The sequence below is a fragment of the Biomphalaria glabrata genome, chromosome 2 (genome assembly GCF_947242115.1).
Source record: "Biomphalaria glabrata chromosome 2, xgBioGlab47.1, whole genome shotgun sequence".
Classification (NCBI taxonomy): domain Eukaryota; kingdom Metazoa; phylum Mollusca; class Gastropoda; family Planorbidae; genus Biomphalaria; species Biomphalaria glabrata.
Window position 1 is genome coordinate 32,989,929 of NC_074712.1, and position 19,726 is coordinate 33,009,654.

At 33.5% G+C, this 19,726-nt stretch overlaps 1 protein-coding gene across 1 annotated transcript; it reads right to left on the bottom strand.

Annotated features, from left to right (window-relative positions):
• Positions 1-6,125: 6,125 nt before the first annotated feature.
• Positions 6,126-19,682, bottom strand: LOC106072322 (uncharacterized). The gene is made up of 6 exons (XM_013232685.2): positions 19,466-19,682; positions 14,951-15,052; positions 12,976-13,045; positions 11,995-12,127; positions 11,081-11,189; positions 6,126-9,461 (listed from the first exon to the last, which is right to left on the bottom strand). The coding sequence occupies exons 1-6, from the start codon at positions 19,610-19,612 to the stop codon at positions 9,294-9,296; spliced, it is 729 nt and encodes a 242-aa protein (XP_013088139.1). The 5' UTR covers positions 19,613-19,682; the 3' UTR covers positions 6,126-9,293.
• Between the last annotated feature and the right edge of the window lie 44 nt (positions 19,683-19,726).

The following is a 19,726-nucleotide window of genomic DNA, read 5'->3' on the forward strand; positions in this document are numbered from 1 at the left end:
ACATCGAACTAAATAGAGCACACACAGAACTAAATAGTGCACACACAGAACTAAATAGTGCACACACAGAACTAAATAATGCACACATCGAACTAAATAGTGCACACACAGAACTAAATAATGCACACACAGAACTAAATAGTGCACACACAGAACTAAATAGTGCACACACAGAACTAAATAATGCACACATCGAACTAAATAGTGCACACACAGAACTAAATAGTGCACACACAGAACTAAATAGTGCACACACAGAACTAAATAATGCACACATCGAACTAAATAGAGCACACACAGAACTAAATAGTGCACACACAGAACTAAATAGTGCGCACTAATGATCAAATAACTTTAAAAAAAAAACCCAGCTAATCAGTAGGCTATTGCCTTTATTTTGTACAGCGGATACACCAAAACGCTATTTATAGTATTTCGGACATGTATGGAGATCTCCAATAACTTTAGTTACTATGAACCTTTAGTAAATTATTAGAGTAACCAAGCTTTAGTAGTGATAATTATGTTGCACAAATAAATGTCGGGAAAATGGTTAAAAATACACTTGAATAGACGCTAGTTAAGTTCCCCATTCAGACTATGCTATCTATAGAGGTTGTTAAGGTCATCGGTTAAAGAGCAGAATATCATATGGCCAACATAACAACCAACTGGACATTCCGCAACTTAATTCAGGTACCCATTAGAGTTGGATGGACTCGGGGGTGCCCTAAAAATTCCAAAATTCAAATCTTCACCGAGATTAGAACCCAGGTGCCCAGGTTCGGAAGCCAAGCGCTTAACGACTCATTCACCGCGCCCCCACTGAATCGATGCTAGTGAAATGATTATGCATATAGGTCTTTTATACTCATGCTAAGCAAACGTATGAAATGTATAGAGTATGAAATGTATAGAGTTAAACACACGAAACTAAACTAAACTAAACTAGAAGAGCTTTATCCAAATACTAACTGGGAAGTTTAAGATATCCTACATGTCGACATAATGTTTAAAACTATCTATAACAATGCATTCAATGTTCTCAGCTAATTAATCCTGAAGAAAATATTGCCAAGTTCAAAGAAAAGAAGTAACAATTCTAAATGTAAGGACCCATGCCAATGCTACGATCTAAACGTCTTCACACTGTTTGGTTTGGTAGCTGGTACTCTGTGATGAATGTTTGCCTAGAGTGGCCCTAGAGATGAACACAACAGACAGATAAGACAGACGCGTTATGACTTTTTTTCCTTCTATTTTTTCATTCATAGTTAAATCTATATATTTGTTTACCCTATATAAGTACCGGTATCTATGTTATTGTTAAGGAGTGCGTGTGTGTGTTTGTGTGTGTTTGGTTATGGAGGGAAGATGTTAGCGATTGGTTGTCAATGATAGGTGGCATTGTCCTCATTTGATCTTAGGACAGACGACTCCAGAGAGTGAGACTGAAAGGTTGTGTTATCGTAGTGAGTTAGATTTGGTTAAAAATATTATTACAAAAGTCTACAAGGTTTATTTCATGTTATCACAAGTCGTTTTTTTTTGTCTATATTATAAATAAAGTTCTATTTGGTTTTGTTCACAAGTTATTTGAAGTTTTATTAGTTATGGTATAATACGCCTACATCTGTTTAGCTGTCTACCAGCAGTTTGGTGCTACAAGTCAACAACCGACAGTAACATTATCATGTAGGCTTATTGTATCTAGGCTTATGTTATCATGTAGACCTATAGTATCATGTATATGTGTATGTAGTATCTTAACATATTTTATCAATATTATTATGTATCTAGGCCTATGTTATCATTTATCAATATCTATGTTTATTATATTTGCCACCTATTGTATACTCTAAAAAAGACTATTGATTGGTGAGAACCTCTTGTCCCAGAGTTTCATAAAAGGCAGACAAATATTGAAAGATATGTATATGCATGGGCGTAGCCAGGGGGGGGGGGTTTCACCCCCCCCCCCCCGAAATGAAATCCCCCCCGGGGGGGGGGGGGGATCGGAATTTAGTGACTGATTTTTTGCTTTGATTTTGTTTATTTTAGGTGAGATTTTAATACTAAACCATCACTTGCCCCAGCACAACCAAGGGTGTTTTAAGTTTAAAACTCCTTACCAGGGGTTTTGAGTTTCAAACCCCCTACCAGGGGGGTTCGAGTTTAAAACCCCTACCAGGGGGTTTTGAGTTTAATCTGAAAATCTTATTTTTGTTATTTCTGAAGCTAGGCCTTTGAAATTTGTTATGGTAACATATAATGATATTCTAAAATAAATAATGCTAAAAAAAAGTTTTTTGAATGACGGTTGCCATGGTAACGGCGGCTATATTGTTTATTGTATACAAATTAAAAGTCTGAATTTTGTAAAAACTATTGATCAGAAATACATGAAATTGAATTAAAAGATAAGAAAAAAGGATTCTCTAAATTGATACAACGTCAGAATTAAAGATTTAAGTATGTTAAATTTTTTACAAATTTTTGAATTTTTAGTATTTTTAGACCTAAAAAAACAGGATAAATATTAATTAAAAATTCTTTTTATAAAAAAGTAAATAAAATATTGAAAAAAAATCATTGTACGAGTAAAGTTAATGATGTCCTTAAGAAGTGTTTCAAATTTCATCAAAATCTATCAAGTAGTTTAGGAGAAATTCTTAGTAAAGCACAATGACATGTGCAAAAACTAACATTTTGAGAAAAATGAGTTTAAAGTATAAATTTTATTAAGATTTTGTCTCATAGACCTCATAAAAACATGTTTTAGACACAGATTTAAGCAATAAAAATGATTGTAATGTAAATAAAAATGATTGATCTACTTAATTATGTTATTAGTTAAAAATCGATATCCTAGACCTAAAACTCAATTTTCTCTAGGGATACCTCCCCTTAAAACCCCCTACCAGGGGGGTTCGAGTTTAAAACCCCTACCAGGGGGGTTTGAGTTTAAAACCCCCTACCTGCGGTTTTTGCAGTTAAATCACCCTCTTCTATAAAACAAAACAAAAAAAAAAATGCAAACGAAAATCCCCAAATTCCAAGAGCACAAAAAAAGCCAATGACACACTCAAAATGTTATGAGCGTAGCTAAATGGGTTTTTACTCAGTTTTGAGTTTAAACCCCACTTCAGCGGGGTTTGAAGGAAAAAAATACCTCTTTAATAATAAAAACAAAGCAAATTATACACTCAAAATGTTATGAGTGTAGTCAAAGGGGTTTTGAGTTTAAACTCCCCTCCAGTGTAGTTTGAAGCTAAAAAGTACCACTTCAATATAAATAAAAGCAAATTACTCACTCTAAAGTCTATGAGCGCAGCCAAAGGGGTTTTGAGTTTAACCCCCCCCCCCCGCCCCGGCCAGGGGGTTGGAAGCTAAAAAATACATCTTCAGTGTAAAAAAAAAGCAAATTACGCACTCAAAATGCTATGAGCGTTGCCAAAAAGGGGGTTTGATGCTAAAAATACCTCTTCAATATAAAAAAAGCAAATTACACACTAAAATTATTTGAGCGTAGCCAATCCAATCGGGGGTTTTGAGTTTAAACCCCTCTCCTACAGGTGGCTTTTTTTTAAAGTTTAAAACCCCTCCAGATGATTTTGAGTTTAAGACCCCCCATTCAGAGCATTTCGAGGTGGAAAACCCCCAACAGATGATTTTGACGATAAAACTTCTCGATATAAAATCTAAAGCAAACTACAGTCACTTAATTCCAAGAGAGTATTCAAGAGAGACTAAACATTTTTACCAGTGGCGGGGCTCCATTAATAAAGTGCAGTGAATAGTCATCTGCTGAAATTGAAAAACACTAAATGTGGCTCAACAAAGATGGCTAAGACAGATTTTAGGAGTCAGTTATAGAGATCGGATCTAAATCAAGGAAATCCTATGCCGAACTGGGAGTCGACCCCTTAGTAAGATTGTGACAGAGCGTCGCATGAGGTTTGCGGGACATGTTCTGCGACAAAAAGAATTACGCATAAGAAGAGTTGCGATGAGATCGTAGTACAACATGACGCCACACATTCATGGAGGTCCTCATGGCAGGTGGGAAGAGGCTTCGGAATTTACCAGTGACAGATTTTTGTGGAAACAGCTTGACGGCAAATGCGCCGAACGGCGTGGGAGGGTCTAAGTCAATAAGAATAGCACATTAGCTTTTTGAAATAAAACTTTTTAATAGCAGGAAAATGCAGTGTAGGTACCTCAGAATATGCATTTTGTTGGCTTTCAATACCAGAAATAGTGCTTGGCGGCGGGGCTTCGCCCCGCGCGGGGGGGAGCTCCTAGCGCTCCCCCAGACCCCCTTGCTACTAATAGCGGGAGATCTACAACTTTATGGAAACAGCTTGACGGCAAATGCGCAGAACGGCGCGGGAGGGTCAATGTCAGTAAGAATAGCACATTAAGTTTTTGAAATAAAACTTTTAATAGCAGGAAAATGCAGTGTAGGTACCTCAGAATATGCATTTTGTTGGCTTTCAATATCAGAAATAGTGCTTGCCGGCTCCTAGCGCTCCCCCAGACCCCCTTGCTAGTAATGGCGGGGAACCTACAATTTTTCCACTAACTCATGGAAGAACCTATTCTAGGGCACAATAAACGTCTTCCGAAAGAATGAAGGGTCAAAATGTAATAAAGACTATGTACACACACACACACATGAATACATATACATTTTTTTCGCGGGGGGCGGGGGGGAGGGGTCGGGGCGGGGTGTCCCCCCCCCAAACCCCCTCCGAAAAAAAATCCTGGCTACGCCCATGTGTATATGTCACTATCCGACCATATTCGGCTCTGGCAGAATATCACTTCAAGTAACTTCAAAATAGGTCACTCTGAATAAAAAAAGGTCTTTGTCCAATTATGTTTGTTAGAAGGTCATTATAACGTTTTAGGAGTTTAATATGTGAAATGAAAAGAAAATACCATGACGATAATAATAATAATAATAATAATAATAATAGGTCGCCATAACCAAGTTGCAAAACTAATACACCAGCACTTGGCTCTGACACACAATGTGATCGGTAAGGATGCTCCTCCTTATTACAAATACTCACCACAAGAGGTTCTCGATTCTACTGATCACCTACTGTACTGGGATAGACCTATTTTGACCGACAAAACGGTAGATTTTAATCGCCCTAATCGTTGCTGTCAGAGGGCGGTACTGCTGCAGACCTGCCACATCACCAGAAAATTCCTCGGTGGAAACTGATAAAGGGACTACGATGAATTTTGTTTCCCTTTAACGAAACTCGACCCTGGCCAGAGAATGAATACTCGTTCTTTTCTAACATAATAATAGTAATTTTGTTTATTATCCATAAGGAAAGTTGTCTTACAATTTTTGTATTACACCAAACAAAACATTATAACTATAGAAAACCAAAGTATACATTCACACCAGACTCACTCATAATTTACATGTGAAATGTTTATATCAGATAGTTGAATTGTATTTAATGATTTGATTGCTGGGAGAACAAGAGTTTTTGTGTCTTATTGTCTTTGCTATCGGTGTCTTGTATCTCTTTTGTGGTGGTAAAATAATAAAATCCTGACCCAAAGGGTGATTTTTTGATTCTTAAATCTTTTTAGCTTTCTTATGAATGTTTTTATATAGCCCTGTTGAATATTAGCTATTCGTGGCATTGTTTTGTAAATTTTGACTGTTATTCTTGAGATACTACAAATAGTCATGATTTATTTCAGACTTTCTGGTAAGTCCCGGAGCGTCGCGCCAGCTCATTAAATTTACAAAGAGATTCACGATTACAGATTTATTTTGGTCTCCATGGCCTGAGTGCACGTTAAGTTCTAATCAGGTCCACCCAGAAGCCTGTCCGATGTTTACGACATCCGAAATAGAATGAACAAAGGATGGAAGCTGCTAAGTTGCAATGGAAAAGGAAGTCGTTTCTCACCTTGGGAAAATGTGGAGGGCGGAGCAATGGGCAGTTATAGGAACAAAGTGGTGGTGGCATTCAGTGGTTCTTACCTTGGTCGCAGGGCCGGCTTGGATACATAGTTGAAGTGAATTTGGTGGCTAAATAAAATTAAAAAGAAATAACGAACAAATAAATATTAAAATTAAAAAACCTGGCCTATGTCCACATTATTTATTCATCTACGGTCTACAAATCGACAAATAACTGAAATGCATGTATTGCAATTTCCACAGTAGAGACAAGAGTTAGACTAGTAAACAATAGTCATGTTCAAGATCTGTTTTAAGTTTTGCAATTTATTTTTTTTCTCATATTTTTTTTTGTCCTGTGCGAGACTCCAACCAACTGAACAAAAGAAGCCTATAAAATCCCCCCCCCCCCCAAAAAAAAGGGGGGAGGGATAAGACATCTACTTTCTTCAAGTCCTTTTAATTTGTATGGGTACGTGAAATTAACTAAGCACCAAACATAATGAATGGTTAGCTTACGTTTAGTTAATGCTTGGCAGATTTAGATCTAGTGTGTTTACCGGGACTTTTCTAAAGTTTTCCATCTTGCACCAGCATCAACGAAATATAGGCCCTACCTACTAATGCTTAAGCACGCTCAACAGACTGAGAACAGTTTCGCGTGCTCTCTGATTGGATTAGACAAACAAAAGTGGGGGCACTAAGTTTGTAATAGTAATAAACCTGGGGTTTTGACAGAAAAGTACACTGTTTTTCTGAAGCCTTAGTTCAGAATCAAAATGGAGAGCGAAAAATCTTTATCAAGGAGTGACTCTGTATGGAGCCTAATAGAGTAAGGATGTGGCGGTTCTTCCCTTCCCTCCATTTTACATTTCCTTAACATTGCCCCCATCCCTTATTATCAAGATTCTAAGTATATATTTTCTAAAGATTAAGGTTGGTATAGAAACGAATGGTCACACCGATTTACCGATTCAAGGGAGAAATATTTCTTTTTTAAAGATTGAATTAATGTTTGCTAATGCCTAGCATACGACCTTTCCCCGAAACTCAGACAAGACAAAAGCAAATAACAGAGACCAAAATTAGGGAAACTTTTCATTGAAACCTCCGTTGCCGTGCGGCGGTAAAAACTCATACAGTGAAAATGAGAAATCAGTACCTGGTGACCCTTAAGTACAGCACACAGTGCTATATTCTCGCGGTGCAATAATCTTGAAGATCTACAAACACTGCCGATCCCAAATTGTATTGGTTCTAGATGTTCGCCGATCCCAAATTGTATTGGTTCTAGATGTTCGCCGATCCCAAATTGTATTGGTTCTAGATGTTCGCCGATCCCAAATTGTATTGGTTCTAGATGTTCGCCGATCCCAAATTGTATTTATTCTAGATGTTCGCCGATCCCAAATTGTATTGGTTCTAGATGTTCGCCGATCCCAAATTGTATTGGTTCTAGATTTTCGCCGATCCCAAATTGTATTGGTTCTAGATGTTCGCCGATCCCAAATTGTATTGGTTCCAGATGTTCGCCGATCCCAAATTGTATTGGTTCTAGATGTTCGCCGATCCCAAATTGTATTGGTTCTAGATGAACCTTTGGACCCAAAAGCTGCGTACAGATAGGGGAACTAATGACAAGCAAAGTACAAAAAATACTTCTTTTTTAAACAAAGCTTATCAATTAGTTTGGATCAGTCAAGTGATTACATTCGTACCTAATAGATCTTGGCTAACAATAATAAATCTGTGCGATTAGAAATATTTTTTCCAATTGTTTTTGTTTAGCGCAATTTAATGCTTTTAGCTTTCTCAATACGCTATGATCCTATCACTTGTCTGGACCAGTTGAAAGGGGTAGGGAGATAGAACGGAGTATCTGGTTTATCGTTTTTAAATGTATTTACAAAAAAAAAAAAAAAACGCCCTGAATTTGAACTCGTGGGCTAAAGCTTTCTTAAGCCAACACGGTAACCACTCAGTTTGCGAAGAGCATATGAATATGGAAGATTGTATAGTTATCTATTGTTTCTATTTCGTCTTTGTATTCATTAGCCTCAAATGACTATCTATAAAGGGGGAATATTCAGTTTATACCTCCACTTCAGTTAAGAACAATTTCTTTCCCTTGTTCGAGATACCAGACAAAATAATTAATTACCAATAGTTATTTAACTAATTGCTTCATTTTTTCTAATTCTTGAGTTGTCAGGTAAAAGAAATAATATAATTAAAAGAAATAATATAATTGTGCAAAATCACAGCTTGATCCTAGATAGGGTGTTTGAGAAATAATGTGTACAAACTTTGAACCAAACATACAGAGTGAGTTATTAAAACAACAACAAAAAAACAAAAACAAAAACGAAAAAAACACAATAATCTTGGATTATTTTAGTTTCATTTTCATACTTAATTGACAGAGTTTGGTGCTGACATTTCAAAGTTTTAATACTTCTGCATTACACTCTTATTAAATCAAAGCTTTTTAAAGGTGCATTGTTGTCTATAGACCATACTCATTGGCCTATATTTACTTGTGAATGAATTGAAGTCTTCAAACTAAAATAGTCCAAATTCAAAGGGTATTTGTCAATAAAACTTCTCAACATGACAATATATATCACATTGATTTTAAATTCAATTTTGAGTTCAATAAAAAAAAAATGAAAAAGTACAAATGTCTGATTAAATAAAAATTCAACTTAAAATCAATGATTGACTTAAAAAATAATTTATCAGAAGCAGATTGTTTCAATTTTATCCAACATTCAATAATATATCAACTAAAACAACAAGTGTTTCAACAATTACAATGAAAGGCAATCCAACATAAGTGGAAAATGTATGATTAGCCAAAACATAAGTATAAATTTACAAGTATAGAAGGCAGGTGTGGCTGTTTTTTTTTTACAAATAAATATTTCAATAAAATTCCAATTCAATTTGATAGACATGAAAGCCAAATGTATAAACATTTATAGATCAAAAGCAGTATTATTTTTCAATAACAGGTTTCCCTAACAGGTCAAAAACTTGATTTAAGTTTTAAAATCTATAAGCCTGTTTATGCAGAATGTGTGGAAATGTAGAAATATTGATATAGATGTGATTGTGAAGACAAGTAATAAAATGAAATACCATAACAAATACCTCAAGAAGATATTAGTCAAAGAGTGAAATAGCATGCCATATTTAACAAGATCTATCAGCTATAAAAAACAACAACATCAGTTCTATAGTGCATTAATGTGTAACATCATTAAAAAATCTTTTAGCAACTGGCCTGAGTTTAAAATAAAATGAAAATGTTCTTTCAAAATCACAATTTCTTCTAAGATTAGTTAGACTTGTATTAAGTTTTTCTAGGAGTAGCTAGACTTGAATCAGCAGATTGATCCATCACAAACAAAATGTCAGAACTGTGATTTAACTTCTGAATGCCTTTTCTTATTTGTGATAACGTATGGTAAGTTGTTTGCAAAGAAGCAGCACGACTTTGAATTTCCTTCAAAAGAGGCTCCTAAAAAAAAAAAAAATAAAAAAAAAATAATAATAATAAAGTTAGCATTCATATATGCTTGCTGTTTTTTTTTAAGCATGATTGAAACTAATTAGTAAACAAAAACATAATCACGAGAGACATAAACTTCTTGAGTAACTTCTTCTTCTTCATTCTCATTTTACATATTGGAGGGTTCAGATCAGTAATCCTATTTCTGAGATGAACCATGCAGTGGTTTCCTGATCAGGCAGTGCTCTGTAAAGTTTTTCTTCTATAGGAGGGTTTTGGGGCCAAAGTCTTGTTCGGGCCTCTTGATACAGTACGCAGCTTTGAAGGACATGATCAGCATTCTCTGGCGACGCCCCACAAGGGCTAGCTTTGCCAGTCCTGACCTCTAGCCTCCAAAACACATGTCGTCCTACTTTGCTGTGTCCAGCTCTGAGTTGAAAAATAATGCATTGGTCACACCAAGACAGCCCACAATAGGCATCCTTTTTCTTGTGATTGGGATGTGAGCTAGTCCTATTCTCATTTATTCTACACTTTATCATTTTCACCATTTCTTCCAGGTAGAAAGGGATTTTCATTTGTTTGTTCGTTCTTCCATCTTTGGCCAATATGTCTGCTTTTTCATTGCCTTCTAAATCAATGTGTCCTGGAATCCATTGAATAACAGTTTCCTTGCTGTTGATGTTAAGGTTTACCAAGAGCTGTCCTGAGTTGCTTTATATAGGAAGTATCCGATTTTTGCAGGCTTTGAAGGACTGTTTTGGCATCGGTCAATAAGATAATATGGGTGTTTGGTGAAAATGGGTAGTTTATGGTAGCTGCTAATTCCAGTGCTTGCCTTTCTGCTCTATGGCTATTTGAGAGATCGCCAGTTGCAATTGACTTTTCCAGTCTTTCTCCATTGGGCCATTCAATTCAAATGTCAGCTCCTCCATTTGTGTGTAACAAATTGTAATGTAAAAATAATTGTCATCCTATGATTATCTTATATAAAACACACAATATTATAAATCATATAAAAGCCTAGTGTATAACTGTATATAACACATTGTTATATTATTATAATAAACACATTTTTTTAGTATGATTATTTAATAGATAATTTCAAACTATTTATGAAAGCACAATTAACAATTTCCACATTGAAATAAAGATTCAAGATTATAAAGTCAAATTTTGCTAAGCTGTCAATAAAAAGTTAAACACTCAGTATTTATCATAGTTTGCTGGTCAAGATACAATTACAAGAGTTATAATCATTGAAACTTTACTTCTAATTCATATTTGAAATAGTTCATATTTCCTTAACAATAAAACACTCTGTCAGGGATCAAATGTTCCAGAATTATCCTAAACTAAAACTATGCCATACTTCTAGATTGCCCCTAAGGGATGATAAACTCTATTATCACTGAGCTCTGTAAGAAATAGTTGTGCAACAACTTTCTTTTAAGACTAAGACTAAGACTAACTAAGACTAAGACTAAGACTGCTTTATTGCTCCCAAAACCAAGGATTATGATTCACACCCATAGTTCATAAATGACTGCAAGCTGAAGCCTTCAGTAGCAAACTTCCATATAGTAGTTCTTGCTTGTCATAATATAAGATCAGGAATAAAGTCTTACCAATTGTGCAGCAGAGAAATCATTATTTGCCATCCATGTCAAGTTTTCTAAATGAAAGTTCAGATCATTTAATGTTGGCACAAGCTGCATGAATAATTCAGAAGCATGCCTGTAAAGAAGAAGGTTATGAATGAAATTAGTATCAAAAGGGAATTATTAGTATTATTTAATGATTATTAAATATCATCCTTAACAAATCAACATTTAAAATAATATATTTTTGGCATAAACTAAGCTTTAAGTACCTGCTAAAAAGCTTATTCATGATTAAAAATAAAATATTTTTTTTTAGTTAGTGAAATATTTTTGACATATGGAAACAGAATGTCACAGTCTAGAGAAGAGATATACTGGTAATGTGTTTTGTTTAAATCATAATATATCAAAAATGTTGATGTTGGAACCACAAGTAGTCCTAAATTAAAGAAAATAGAAATAAATTTTTTGAACTGTAATCACAACCTCACAGCCAATGAAAAATAGTATATTAAAAGTAAGATATTGAATCACATAGATATAGATATAGAATTACATAGTATATTATTAGTAAAATATTGAATCACAAAGTATATTATAAGTAAGATATAGAATCACATAGTATATTATAAGTTAGATACTGTGCTCAGCTTGTGCTGATTTAACATAGATAATACTACTGATCAAAACTAAACTTGATGATAATAACATTTTTACATATTTCAGGGACAATGCAATAGTGAAATGAATTTTTCAGTATAAAGTACATTGAATGCACATTTTTTAAGTAAAAAAAAAAAGGAATTATGAAACATTAATTATCTTAAATTAAGGATCATTATTTTTTTTTTTATAATGCAAGTGCAAAGCTATTTCTCTCTTTTCTTTCATTAAACAATGTCAGATTCCAAAATGTCCTAAACTGAAGATCAAATTACCTGTGATAAGCAGCATCTATCTTTAAATAGCTTCCTACAAATGGTTTCTGAAGACGATTAACTAAGAGCTCTGTGTTCTGTAAAACTGTGTCCAGGTCTGTGCAAAGCTGCTTGACTGTGTTAATACGTTCCTCTAACAAACATATGTTAGAGTTGCAATAATAAAGTTGTGCTTTTTTTTTGTTTTGTTTTCTAAATAAACTTAAAAAATTAAGTGAGTATATTGACAAAAAATTATGAAAGGAACAAAAAACAAGTAACATCGAGTTCTTTTTCATGGCATGAGTTCTTTTTCATAGATAACTAAACAGCCTACTGGTTCAATTCAATAAAACTGGCTTCATATGTATATATCTGTAATATCACATAAAGTAGCGTAGTGTAGCATCAAGGTCATGTGGTTTGAATAAATAAGTTGTTTACGAAAAAAAAAGGTCCAGAAGATTGTCATACTACTGTAATATACGCAACAAGGCCTCATTACTTGGACTAATAAATTAATTAACTTCGAGAAAATATGATAACTTGCTCATACTACTAGTAATAGATACTGGAATTTCCATAGTTCTAAAAATATTGAATCGCAAAGTATATTATGAGTTCTCAGCAGTTGGTGAAATGAAGATTAGGAAGGGTTCTTAACCAAGGGGACGACACTAAGCTGGGTCGCTAAATTGTTCAAATAAGTTTACTTTTGTGAATCTACTAGTGAAATTAATTTTACTGTGTATTTGTAATGTGTGTTCAATATTTCCTTGATTCCAAGTTGAGGAATAAAAGTGTTTTATTTGGCAAATAGGATTTCTGTTCTGTTTCTTCACTTAAATAAGTATCTCTGACAAAAAGGTCAATTAACAGACATAGTTCTGAAAATACTTAGACATATTTTAACCACACAATCCCCTCATATCAGGTAATGACACTAAAGCATACTTTTATTATTAACACTTAAAATTTTGATTATAATTTTTTTGTACTCACCAATTAAATTCAAATGTAGCACATCGGATGTTTCCTTTTCTTCTATGTGTTTTCGTATTGAGTATTTAGCCTACAAAAAACAAAGATTCAAAATTAAATTAAAAAACAAAGAAAGAAAAAAAAGGTTAGAAATTAAATAAAATTTTTTTTCATTGATTTATTTGTGGATACTGACAATAACTTTGTTTAGCATATTTCATGCGTTTAGCTTTCTAAATACACTAAATCACTTGTCTGGACAAGTTGGAAAAATTGGGGGGGGGGGGGGGGGGAGGAGGAGAATAAAGGGATATCTGTGTGAAATTTATCGTAATCCCTTTTAAAGGGATTTATAAAAAAAAAAAGGTGGGGAGGGGGACGACCCTAAATTCAAACTCATGGATCATTGACAAGATTGATTCCTTAACTAAGTGACATTTACTAGACATTTGTCAAGCAGTGTAGGGCCATCTCCAGATAGAGATAGACAAACCAGTCCATCAAATTAAGAGTATAGATAGATGTGGGAACACACCAAGTCAGAAGTAAAAATCAAAAGTTAAGTTCCCCTTTCAGACAATGCAATCTGTAGGGCAAATGATGTTTTTGTGGCTCTTGAGTTAATGAGGGTGTCATACAACCAACTTAACGTCTTAACAACCAACCGCCTTTAATTTTCTCAACTAATCTCAGGTACCCATTAGAGTTGGGTGGACTCAATATTAAAAATCCCAGTCTTCAACAGGATTCGAACCTGGGTCACTCAGCCACTGCGCCTTCTAAGTCAGAAGGGATTAATGTAATTTTTTAAAGACAACATGGTGACACTATCTAGAGGTAGGACACTAAAGGATGACACTGGGTTGTTTGCTTAACTAGAGGTCACATCTCAATTACGGTGTGGACTATATGCCACACACATTCCTTTTTTTAGGAGACAAACCAAGGTATGTAAGGGAGGTAATAATCTCCATTAGTTAGACTTGTGTTTAGACTGTATAGGAGCTGAGACTCAGGATAGAAGTCTCAGGCAGTTTCTTGTCTAAACAGAAACTCAGAGTAGATAGATAGGTATAGTTGAGACAGACAGAATAAGACAGCAAGACAGATTTTTATGACCTATGCGACGAGTTTTTGCATTAAAGTTGTCAATTGATTTTATTATTCTGAACTTTATATATAGAGACTTGTTCACCAATAAACATCTAAAGAAGCAGTTCAACTTATTCTTGTGGTTTAACTGGATGAAATATAAATATTGTGTGAATTATAAGAAAGCACTTCATACTCTTTAGCAATGACCATTTGTTCCTGTCATTGTAGGGACAAATAGTCATCACCTAAGCAGCCGCCACAGAACATTCTGGGAGACGACCATCCCTGGGATCTGTAGACTCACAGAGGGGGTTGATTTGTCTAAATAGGCGCAGTAACGCTGTGCAGCCCACCCGTTTGTAAAAAAAAAAAAGTAAAGTTTCCCTTTCAGACCTTGTGGTCATATGTTTCTTTGGCAAATGATTGGCAAGTAGAGTGTCATGTGGGTGGATACCTAAAAAATCTGAAAATTCAAATCCTAGTCTTCACTGAGATTCGAACCCAGGACCCAAAGTATGGTAGCTAGGCGCTTAACCACTCAGCCACTGCAACCCCTCCCCGGTTGTACAGGCCCCATAATATTCGGACAGTGCAGCAGTGATAATTGGTAGAGATCACCAGGGTTGTATAACTGACAAGTGTAGTAATTTGGTCAGCAGTAATAGAATCTAAGCTTCAATAAATTACTTTGCTACAGCATGTCTCAACATGTGGACTGGTAATCAAATTATAATAATAATAAGTGACAATTGCACAATTTTTAAAGGTAGCTTAGGACTGGGCACAAATATATCACAATAATTTTCACAAGTTTGAGCACTCTTGTTACAGTTATCCATCTGTGACACTATAACTTTGAAACAATATATCTTCTCCTTTAATTTTTTTTTTAATTGGCTACCTTTAATAATGTCTTGTTCTTCTGTGTGATTTCTTTCTGCTGTGCTATGATTTGTGAAGAGCTGAGTTCCTTCAGGGCTTTAGAAATTTTGGTCTGATTTCTCTAAAAGATAAAAATATTTATAATGCACACACAATAAATTTGGTTTTACTAGATCCTAAATAATATGTAAATGTTTCAATGTAACCCTATAACCTATAAAAATGTAAAAATGGTGAAAGAAGCAGTGTCCCATGTTTTTTTTTTTTAAATTATGTTTAAGTCTAAGGTTCATTTCACATTTGTATCCTGTTGTCTATGACTTTTGTAATTTATTCAGGGACTGTCTCTCAGTAGTCAACAAGAATCCCGTAGTAACTTAAAACTAGGTCTTACTATATAAGCTTTGTAAAAAGAGAGAATTGTAAATTTTATCTAATTTTCCTACTTAAAAAAAAAGTCTGTATAATAGATGATAAGTAAGATATATTGGATGTCACTAAATGTCAGAGAGAATCTAGCTAGATTATTCTAGAGATTCAAGTTACTTACTAGGCCTAACTAGGCAGTAGTCTAGAATCAAGTTTATTGTTTACATGATTATCTAATCTAGATACTAGATTCTAAGTCGGTCAAGTCAGTCTAAGTAATAAGTACTCTAATATAAGACTTAAAGGGAAACTCCGATAATTTTTCAAATTTGAGTTATTGACATATTTAAATTCTGCGTAAAAAGTTGTAATAGTAAACATTATATCATTTTTTATTTAAATGCTTAGAAAATTTTATATTTAATAAATTAGTCAGTAAATTCTTGACATCTAAAAAAAACGGGATTCCTTGAGATTTTGTTTTAAGTTATTTCATGCGTCACTTCCCTAAACAATACTGAAAGAGAAACTTGATTTAACCAATCGTATCGCTTCATTCTTACAGTAGCTGTTAGGCTTAGTGACGGCCTAGTCCAGAGCTATGATACAGTTATATATATAAACATGTATAGATAGATCCAAAAGCATTAGGATAACCAACTCGAGAAAAAAAAGTAACATTTTCATCTAAGCCTCTCACTATCCCAAGAAGTAAATAGATCGTGTGTCTGAATGATTCGAACAAGCTGGTCAGTGTAAGGCTAATCGAGACTACGTGTAGTCGGTCATGACAGGACAAGAAAACCAAGCGATAGTGTTTGTTGTGTGTTGAGTGGTCTGGCAAGACAATACACACTGCGTGGCTAGTCAAGCATGTAAATCTACTTTTAATACGCATTTTTTCTTTGCTTACAAGATCCTAGATTTAACTGCATAGACAAAGATATATTTCTTTTACGAGAATGTAAACTGTATGGTCTCCTGTTATACAATAAGTCAATAGATTAAAACACCTTTGTGACGTCACATAGAAACCCAGTGAAAGTCTAACTGTTTTGGATGCGCAGGAAAATTACGCCGGAAAAACATCAATTACTAAGTTATTATTGCAAATTAAAAAAAAGAAGAATATATTCATTATCTGTAAATCAAAACACATAGGGCGGAAAACAAATTGAGCTCTCAACATTCTACTTTTAGGACCATTTTTTTGACCAATTTCAAATTGGCTATTATTGACATATTATATATCAAATTTATTGCCCAAGAATAGAGGAATTCAAAAAAAATAAAATCAGAAGCAGCAGACAATTATTTAACTTGAAAAAATGAGGTCAAACACACTTACCCCTAATAATGAAAAATCCATCACTCACAGAAGATATGTCCAATTATCCATGAATTTCACAAATTCACAATATTATTAATAGAAAAATGTATCACAAAGTAAAGTATATTTATAGAACATTTGAAAAAAATATATAAACATGTGTTTTAAGACATTTATGCCTATTAATTGAGCCCCCCCCCCCAGACCCCACCCCCTCGGTAAAAAAAAAGTTGCAAATTATACTTTATCATCATCCTGAATAACAAAACCATTATCAGTTTTGACATAATATGTATCAATTTTAATGCCCAAGAACAGAGGAATCCAAAAAAAGTAAATTCATTAACATCAGGCAAGTATTTAACATAAAAAAATGAGATCAAACACACTTACCCCTAATATTGAAAAATCCAAAATTCACAGAAGATATGTCCAATATTCCATGAATTTCACAAATTCACAATATTATTAACATAAAACTGTGTCACAAAGTAAAGTATATTTATAGAACATTTGAAAAAACAAACAAACAACTTTGAAATGTATTTATAACTAATAAATAAGTCTCCTCTTCGGCCCACCCTACCATAAAAAGTCACTTTTTTTTTCTTATATTTATCTTCATTTTTTTTTCTTTAGACTAGAAAAGATCTAATATTAAATGAATTATTATCAAGATATAAATAGATCTTGTTCTTGATCATTTCTAGATCTAGGCATTTGAGGTCTAGACTCTAGACCTAATAATAGGCTTAAGCTAGAAGTGCATGGTGTTTTCTGTTTACTATCTCAAATAATCTCAATTTTTGTATCTGTTGTAAATGTTGCTGAGAAAAGAAATAAAAACATTTATATTTGGTTTATATGTGTTTGTTGTTATTTTTAACGATGTCTTAAGTTTAAGTCATAAGATGATAAGTGGATCTATTCTACTATAGTCTATATCTATAGTAATCTATAATTATAATCTATAGAGATTTAGAATTTACTATTTAGTCTTAGATCTAGACTAGTCTAGATCTATAAATCACAAACATAACAAGTATTATTAGATCTAGATCTAGTGTCTAGATAAAGAAAAATGTAGTATCTGCGTTATTTTGACTCTAGTCTAGATCTACTAGTACCTCTAGACCTAGATAGATCTAAATTACTGTCTAGATCTAGAATCTAGTCTAGATCTAACAATGGAAGTGATACAGCACTCGATTTTTTACCGGTCAGCATTTTTTTTAGATCTAATCTAGCAATACCGTAATTAATTTTAATCAAAACATTTAGATTCTAGATCTACAATCCAATCTTTTATCCCGATCTTGGTTTTCTTGGCGTTAGTAAAAAAAAAAGAATTTACAGTAAAAAAAAAAGAATTTACAAAGGAAAAAAACACTCGTAGTCGCCGTAGAAGTTTTTCTAGATCTAGATCTAGCCTCTATTAGACAGTATATAATCCCTAGATCTAGACTAGGGCTAGGTCTAATCTCTATTATTATAGATTATAGATCTATGTATTCTATAATCTAGATCTAGTCTAGATTATAAAATATAAGTTAAAATTAAGATATATCGATCTCCATGCGGCATCACGCTGTGTAGCGTTTAGCCTGTTTAGCACGCGTGCGTTATTGCCGATGTCCGGTTATTCGAAAATCGGTTGTTCGAAAGCGACAACGTAGTATTAAAGTACAATAATTACCTTAATAGTTGATAATATTATAAAAACTATTGTCTTATGGATAGTTCGGACTGAGATCGCTTTTAGCGATGTTTCTTTCTCGATGATTCAGAGCGAATGATTGAAAAAACAAGTTTTTAAAAAAGCGTAAGCCCTCCGATTTCGACGACACCACTTCCGATTGGTTTATAAAAAACGTAATAAAACATTATTTTTTATATTTTTTCCTCTTTTTTAAGTACGAAAATATTGTAATATGATTTCTAAAATAAAAATATGTGTTTCCTAATTAAAATTGGTAATATTTAAGTGTAAATAAATAAATATCGGCAAGCGTACATTCGCGACAGCCAATTTTCGTATTTGCATCGAGGCTATTTTTTTTTTAAATCTAGGACAAACGAACCATTCAATTTACTTTTTTTTTCCTTGAACATTTACAACAACCATTTTTTAATGATAAGTAGGCAATTTTTTTCATATAACTATAAAAATAATATGTTTCTTACCTTTTCAAAGGGGATCACATAAAACCACAAGTAAAACCTCTCTGTCGTGAATAGCTTACTTGGTGAATTTCACAAGTGCACAAAATCTTAATAAAAACGAATTTCCACAAAATGTTGCTTATGAAGCTTACACAAACATAGATCTACGTATCAGATCTAAAAAATACGTTACAGGTGGCTTAAATTCAGAGATAATGAATATTGACATTCAAAAATGCATTTTCAATGGGAAATCTGTTTTCCGCCATATTATATCAAAAATTGTCAAAACCATCGGAGTTTCCCTTTAATTCTCTAGACCTAGGTCCTAGATCTAAATGATATATGTCATATGATATATCTAGAATCTATAATCTATATTAAAATTTAAATATATATATCTACTATTACTATACTACTAGATTTACTAGATCTAGACCTAGATCTTAGAAATCTAGAATACTCTACTATAATATTATATATTTATATTATAATAATTATAGAAGTCAGACTCACAGACTATCAGTAGAACTAGAACTAGATCTAAGTAGAAAGTTAATAAGTGTAAGTCTAGACTCTAATAAGTCACTCTAAGTAAGTGTTACTAAGTTACTAAGTAGAAGTCTCGAAGTTAGAAGTAATTTACTTTAGAATTAGTAACTAATTACCAACCATTGTATCAAATCCTAGCTGGTTCGCTTTAATTAAAAAGTTACGGAGATTATTGATATTGTCGTCATCGTGGTCCCATGGATTCGATTCATGTAGATCTATATTAAAGCTAGCTTGATCAATACTGTCGTTGTCTTGTTTTTCCATTTCAAAATAAATTCTCTCTTGTTTATGCTGTCCCTGTAGTGTAGTACGAATTTTTAGATGCACTCCACAAACCTATATAAAATATTGAAAACGGATTATAATTTCCGGGCACAG

Bases quoted from the DNA above. Each gene is read 5' to 3' on its own strand.
- LOC106072322 (XM_013232685.2), bottom strand. From the start codon at position 19,612: ATGGAAAAACAAGACAACGACAGTATTGATCAAGCTAGCTTTAATATA. The intron at 15,053-19,465 runs GTTGGTAATTAG...TTTATCTTTTAG, and splicing joins AGCTAGGATTTGATACAATG to AGAAATCAGACCAAAATTTC. The intron at 12,128-12,975 runs GTGAGTACAAAA...TATGTTTGTTAG, and splicing joins GCTACATTTGAATTTAATTG to AGGAACGTATTAACACAGTC.